The sequence below is a fragment of the Lynx canadensis genome, chromosome B2 (genome assembly GCF_007474595.2).
Source record: "Lynx canadensis isolate LIC74 chromosome B2, mLynCan4.pri.v2, whole genome shotgun sequence".
NCBI classification, from domain to species: domain Eukaryota; kingdom Metazoa; phylum Chordata; class Mammalia; order Carnivora; family Felidae; genus Lynx; species Lynx canadensis.
Window position 1 is genome coordinate 136887720 of NC_044307.1, and position 7472 is coordinate 136895191.

At 51.0% G+C, this 7472-nt stretch overlaps 1 protein-coding gene across 2 annotated transcripts in view; it reads left to right on the forward strand.

The window, feature by feature from the left end:
• The window catches only part of AKAP12 (A-kinase anchoring protein 12), a 101570-nt gene extending 94098 nt beyond the window's left edge, over positions 1-7472 (forward strand). For both annotated transcript variants that reach the window (XM_030316591.1, XM_030316592.1), the window contains 2 exons: positions 762-5760; positions 6444-7472. In XM_030316591.1, the coding sequence (XP_030172451.1) occupies positions 762-5752 (4991 nt within the window). In that variant the 3' untranslated portion in view covers positions 5753-5760; positions 6444-7472. The remainder of the gene's footprint in view (positions 1-761; positions 5761-6443) is intronic.

The window sequence follows — 7472 nt, forward strand, 5'->3', positions numbered from 1 at the left end:
CTGGAATTTCCCTGTGGAGCCCTGCTCCGTTTTTTGGGACTCGTTACAGAGACCAGCTAGTTATCACATAGAATGTCCCTCCTTAGATTTGTCTGGATTCTTACTTTTTGTTGTTCTTTAGCTTATTTCTCCTAAACGGGGTGGATTCTAGATCATGGGCGTGATGATTGATTCTGTTTTGCATTGCAACAGAGCCTATGCCGTCTGCCTGACCCACTCTTAGTGATGCTGCAGCTACTTCTACTTACTATGCTGGTACTTGAGTGTGTTCACTTTTCCTTCATGGGGACCAGAAGGAGCAGAGTAGTATCTTTAAACCTGAATTCTTTTTTTTTTTTTTTAATTTTTTTTTAACGTCTATTTTTTATTGAGAGACAGCATGAGCACGGGAGGGGCCGAGAGAAGGGGAGACACAGAATCTGAAGCAGGCTCCGGGCTCTAAGCTGTCAGCGCAGAGCCTGATGCGGGGCTCGAACCCACGAACTGTGAGATCATGACCCGAGCGGAAGTCGGACGCTTCACCAACTGAGCCACCCAGGCGCCCCTCTTTAAACCTGAATTCTTAAAGGTCCTTTGGAAGAAGTAGCGTTTGCCTAATGCACTGAGATTTGCAAATACTGATAAGACTTTAACTCTGTCCTGGAATCGCCTGACATTAAAGAACGTATTCATGGGTTATGTTTTTTAAAATATGTAGGGTTTTGTTGAACTGTAATAATTTTCTCCCTTCTCCCCCACTGCTCTCCTTTTTCTGTTCATAGTTGGACAGAGAGAGTCGGAAGATGTGAGCGAAAGAGACTCAGATAAAGAGATGGCTGCTGGTTCAGCGGTTGTGGGCGACATCACAAAGGATGGGCAGGAGGAAGTGCCTGAAATAATCGAACAGATTCCTTCTTCAGAAAGCAATTTGGAAGAGCTAATGCAACCTACTGAGTCCCAGTCTAACGATGTTGGATTTAAGAAGGTGTTTAAGTTTGTCGGCTTTAAATTCACTGTAAGAAAGGATAAGACCGAGAAGGCTGACACGGTCCAACTGCTCACTGTCAAAAAAGACGAAGGTGAAGGAGGAGGGGTGCCGGACGGGGCTGGCGACCACCAGGAGCCCAGCCAGGAGACCGGGGAAGCAACAGCCAAAGAAAGTGAGCTAAAACAATCCACAGAGAAACCCGAAGAAGCCCTCAAACACGAGCAGAGCACCACGGAAATTTCGCTTCAAGCTGAGTCTGGCCAAGCAGCAGAGGAAGGCAGAGATGGAGAAGAAAAGCAAAAGGAGCCCACCAAGTCTCTAGACTCCCCGACGAGTCCCCTGGCCAGCGAGACAGCGTCACCCTTCAAAAAATTCTTCACTCAAGGTTGGGCCGGCTGGAGAAAAAAGACCAGTTTCAGGAAGCCTAAGGAGGATGAGCTGGAAGCTTCAGAGAAGAAAAAGGACCAAGAGCCAGAAAAAGGAGACACACAGGAACAGGAAGAGACCTCTGAGAAAGCGGCTCCTCCTGAACAGCCACAGGAGGCCACCGAGAGCGCCGGCGAGGCCCGACTGTCGGCGGAATATGAAAAAGTGGAGCTGCCCTCCGACGACCGAGGGCAGGAGGCCCCTGAAGAGAAACCCGCCCCTCTAGCGACGGAAATATTCGACGACAAGGTGGAGATCGTCGCAGAAGTCCACGTCAGCACGGCAGAGAAGAAAACCGAGGAGCAGGACGCCGAGGCGGAGGAAGCGGAAGCCGCAGAGCCCCCGCCACCTGAAACAGCGGTGGACACCCCGGCTGAACTTGAGAAAGCCAGGCCCGTGGCGGAGCCGGCGAAGGCCACGGAAGCGTGCGCCCCCGGCGGTGACCACAGCCGCCCCGCCGACCTGAGCCCCGAGGAGAGAGCGCCCCCCGCCCACCCCGAGGGCCTCGCGAGCGAGGCGGATGTGCTGTCCTCGCAGGAGCGAACGAGGGCGCAGGGAAGCCCTTTAAAGAAACTCTTCACCAGCACCGGCTTGAAAAAGCTTTCCGGGAAGAAGCAGAAAGGGAAGCGAGGGGGAGGAGACGAGGAGGCCGGGGAGCATCAAGCCGCAGCGGAGTCTCCGGACAGTACCGACGAACAGAAGGGCGAGAGCTCCGCTTCGTCGCCCGAGGAACCGGAGGAGATCACGTGTCTGGAGAGAGGCGTCGCGGACGCACAGCAAGAGGGGGACGCCGAGGAAGGCGCTGTTTCGGACGGGGAGAAGAAGCGAGAAGGGGTCACTCCCTGGGCGTCTTTCAAAAAGATGGTGACGCCCAAGAAGCGAGTCCGAAGGCTTTCGGAGAGTGATAAGGAGGACGAATTGGAGAAAGTAAAGAGCGCCACCCTGTCTTCCACGGAGAGCGCAGCCTCGGAGACGCAAGAGGAAGCAAAAGGCAACGGAGAGGAGCAAAAGCCCGAAGAACCAAAGCGCAGGGTGGATACTTCAGTCTCCTGGGAAGCTTTAATTTGTGTGGGATCGTCCAAGAAAAGGGCAAGGAAAGCATCATCTTCTGACGACGAAGCGGCACCAAAACCAGCGGGAGGAGAGGGCCAGAAGCCAGAAGATGCAGGAAAAGACAAAGAAACGGGACCAGATGCTGCCCTCGCTAGTTCCCAGGAACATGATCAAGGGCCAGGAAGCTCCTCACCCGAGCAAGCTGGGAGCCCCACTGAGGGGGAGGGAGTTTCCACCTGGGAGTCATTTAAAAGATTAGTTACTCCAAGGAAAAAATCCAAGTCAAAACTGGAAGAGAAGAGCGAAGACTCCGTAACTGGGTCTGGCTTAGAACATTCAGCTTCAGATGTCGAACCCGGGAAAGAAGAGTCTTGGGTTTCAATTAAGAAATTTATTCCCGGGCGGAGGAAGAAAAGGTCAGATGGGAAACCGGAACAAGCCACCGTTGAAGACACGGGGCCAACAGAGGTCAACGAAGATGATTCTGATGTCCCAGCTGTGGTACCTCTGTCTGAGTACGATGCAGTAGAAAGGGAGAAAACCGAAGTACAGCACGCCCAGCAGGGCGAGGAGAAGCCTGAGCAAAAGGTAGCTGTTTCTGTGTCAGAGGAGCTCGGTACGACTCTGGTTCATGCTGTGGCTGTGACTGTTGTTGACGGGGCAAGGGCTCTTAGCAGTGTTGAAGAAAGGTCACCCTCTTGGATATCTGCCTCAGTGACAGAACCTCTTGAACAAACAGAAGAGGAAGCCAGACCCCTAACTGAGGAGGCATTTGAAGGGGAGGCCCTTGCAGAGGAAACCCCCGTTGTTGCCAAAACTCTGCCAGAGGGTCAAGACGCCATTGGCGACACAGTCGTCAGCGAGGTGGAGTTGACTTCTGAAGCTGTGACAGCTGCAGAAACTACAGAGGCGTTTTGTGCCGAAGAAGCAGCAGAAGTATCTGGTGCTGAAGAGACCACCGACATGGTCTCAGCTGTTTCTCAGTTAACTGACTCTCCAGTCACCACAGAGGAAGCGACGCCAGTTCAGGAGGTGGAAGGCGGTGTGCCAGACGTAGAAGACCAAGAGAGGCGAACTCAAGAGGTCCTGCAGGCAGTCGCAGAAAAAGTTAGGGAGGAATCACAGTTGCCCGACACCAGAGGGCCAGAAGACACGATGCAGACAGTGCAGGAAGTAGGGGCCGAAATTCCAGAGAAGGTAGACGCGGAAGAGGGTTCTCAAGAGCCGGATCTGAAGAAAGAGACGGACGTAGTGACGGAAGTACACGTAGAAGAAACTGAGACTGAGACCTTGACACAGGAGGAGGTGGTTGTACAGGCCACCCCCGAAAGCTTGGAACAAGTTCCTCAAGTCGCAGACAGTGTAGAGCCTAGTGAGCTTAGAACCACTTGTCCAGCTGAAACCTTGGTTGGGGTAAAATCAGAATTTATTCTAGAACAGGCTGTTGCTCCCGATTCAGCTGAAACCCTTACCGACAGCGAGACCAACGGAAGCACCCCAGTAGCAGATGTTGAGGCTCTAAATGTAACACAGCAAGAGAAGATGACAGACATCCACGAAGACCCCGAGGTCGCCTCTGGGGTACAGTCACAGATCACAGAAGCAGAGGCCGTTCCTGCACCAGAACAGATGCCTCCAGCACCTTCTAGTCTTCAGTCCCAGGAAGAAGATACAGGACATTCAAAAATGGAAGAGGTTCGGGAACATACAGAGGAAGAGGTATCAGTGGAAACTGTACCCATTCTTTCAAAGACTGAAGTGACGGAAGAGGAAGGCCAGTCTACTGACCGGGAAACCAAAGACACACCGCTTGTTGAAGGCCCTGAGGTGTCGACAGACACTGAAACAACAGTCGGTGAGAAAGAGACCATGGAGGTTGCCCTTGAAGATGAAGTCACCGAAGAACCTGAATTTCAGAAGAGTGATGATACTGAACTCCAGAGCCACACGCCATCTCCTCCAACCCAAGTGGAGGAAGAGCTGGTAGTTGAAGTAGAAAGGGAGAAAACGGAAGCAAAGCCAACCGAAGTGAGTGAAGAGGAACTTGAGCAAAAACCAGCCGTGACGGTATCTGAAGAGCTTAGTAAGCAGCTGGTACAGACGATTAGCGTGGCCGTCATCGACGGGGAAAAGGAGGTGACCAGTTTGGAAGAAAGTTCTCCTGGGCTGGCTCAAGAGGACGCGGTATACACAGAAACTCCAGCTCAAAGCTCTGAGCCGTCATTACCTCTAACGGCTGCAGCAGTGGAGGAGAAGGTCTTGGGAGAAACCGTCAAGATTTTAGAAACACCGGAAGCCCTGGAATCTGCAGATGCACGTTTAATACCAGAAGAAAAATCCTCTGCAAAAGATGAGGACTTCACTGCTCAGCCAGGGGAAGACGAGGTGCCCACAGGGACGGAGTCTCAGCCGGAATCCGTACCAGAGGCCGTATCGGCCACGCCTGAAGGAGGCATCAGTGCTGACCTGGAAGCAGACAAGACCACACCGCAGAAACGGGCCTCAGATGAAGAGGACGAGCCGGCTGGTTGCCAGGAAGCCCAAGTAAGTGAAACTAGCGAGGAAGATTTAAAGGCTGAAAACGAGATTTTGAAACTTGAGACTGAGAGCAGTAAACTTGTACAAAATGTGATCCAGACCGTTGTTGACCGGTTAGTAAGTACTGAAGAAACAGCCACTGATTTCCAGACACAGGCTCAACCTATACAAGCTGACACCCAGGAAGCTAGACCGCAAATGGAGGAGAAAGAAAGGGAACTTCAGGCCTCTGCACGGGATGAAACACACACCGTTGCAGCCGAAGAAGAATCCACGCTAACCACCGTGGAACAAACCCACTCTGACGTTTCCAAAGCTGTGAGCGAAGCTTCCGAAGAGATTCCAGCCGTGGAGGTAGAAGGTTCCGGTGTAACCGACCAGCAGCTCGAAGAGGCAGTTCTCCCGTCGGAGGAAAAGAAAGAAACAACTGGAACAAAGTCTATTCCAGAAGATGGCGATCGCGCCGAGTTAGGCGAAAGGATAGAGAAGTCACTGTCTGAATCCCAGGAAGATGAAAAGGATGATGCTGTTGATGACCCTGAGAGCCACCACTCAGCCCTGGAAGATTCTGAGGCCTCAGGAGGCTTCACCAAAGAGTCCCTGGACACAGATGGACCAGCGCTGAAAGAGGAGGAAGGTGGCCAGGAAGTAGAATTTCAGGAAGGAAAAGCCCACGGTGAGTCAGAAGAAGAGATCGAAACCCAGACACCGGGAGAGACGCAGAAACAAGAGGAAGGACCAGCAAAATCAGAACCCACAGGATCCTAAAACATCACGTAAGCGAGCTTCCTTTCCTTCCAAAACACTTTTTCCCCTTTCATGCCGCTTGATGGCAAATCTGCTCTAAAGGAAGCAGGAGTTTAAATAATTACGACTTTATGCAGAACCTTCAGTTGGGGAAAAAGCAGTCAAGTAGATCAGGAGACCTAGCTTCCCTTCCTTTTCCCCCTCACTGACAACCCGTTCAGTCTTACTGGTGTCATGAAAACAGTGACTTCGTTTTACCCCCACGTGACTGCTTTCCGAGAAAATAAACGGGGCACGTGTGTGCGCACAAGTGTGCGTTTGCGTGTTTGGCTCAAAGGCATAAGAAATACGTTGCGCTCACAGCACCATACTTACCAGTTCATTGAATTTTTCCTCAAAACTAGAAGCCCAAAGTAAGTTTTCATCCTACAGCTTGAAATTGTAGTTTGTAGCTCTCTGGAAAAAAACAAAACATTTTTGGCCACCGGTAGTAGTAGCCAAGCATTAAAAAAATCCCCAGTGCGTGTGATGCGCCTGAATGCTGGAGCCACAGCCGCCAGTTTTTGGTGACCCAGCCCGACCTGCCGTCGGCCCCCAACCCACTCGCTTTCTCAGGGGCTGGACACCGGCGACTGGGGCTTCCACGGCTCGGGGAATGAACGGGGGAGGAGAGGAGACTTGACTCACTTTTGATTCTTCCTTCCTCCCACAGTTCTGCCCCGTGTGTTTGCAAGACCAGAATGTGAAGACAGGCAGTAGGAGGAGATGAACGCTGCTGACAAAGACTCACGACCAGTATTTCAGACTCCGAACCGAAGAACAGGCCCATCGACTGACCTCCTCTCTGGAGCACCCTGACAACCCTGAGGCAGCAATCGGGGGCTACAGCCATTTACCGTGTCCTCTGCAGGGCCACCCCTCTTCCCCGCCGCCGATACCATGTAATGTTTCTGATTTAAGGTCCCAAATTCTCCACCCGGAACTGGAGTTGGCCGCACCTAGTTCTGCTTCTCAAACTGGAGTATCATTCCCTATGTATTTATATGTATGTTTTAAGTAACCCTCCTGTATCTATTGTATATTTTTTTCCTTAACGATTAAGGAAATGTACAATACGGTGCATTCCTTTTGTATCACGCAGGATGTGGTGGAAGCTCTAAGCCTCAGCTGTAACCTGTGACAGCAGCTTCCTTAGAAACAACATTCCTGATCAGAAGCTACGGTTCGTACTTCAAAACCCACTGAGGGTCGGGTCCGTGTTTCAGGCCGCTCTGAAATCGCTCACTTTCCTGTTCTGCACAGTGTGCTAAAAATAAAAAGCTTTTTTGGGGGGAAACACAGAAGGTTCCATTGTTACTGTGAAATTTTTCTTTCTAGCCCAGTGGGGGTTGGAAGGGAGTTTTTTTCAGTAGCGGGTTAACTTTAAGCCTTTTCTCTGAATTGTTGTGGCCATTTGGACAGATGAGTGCGCTTGAATCCCGAGGCAAAGTAGTGAAATGTTTTTCATCTTCTCAAAAAATAATCGACTATTTTAAGTTTTTTATTCTACTCTTATACGCTGGACCACATGCACACACAGCATGAAGTAAGTCAGGTTCTTTACAGATGGTATTTTGCTAGGTACTGGATTGTGTCTGTGCCATATCTGTGCCCACTCTTTTAAGGACAACGTTGCATTAAGTTCCTTTGGATAAACTGTGATTTGACAACTGATTTAAATAAAATATTTGCTTCACTTAGA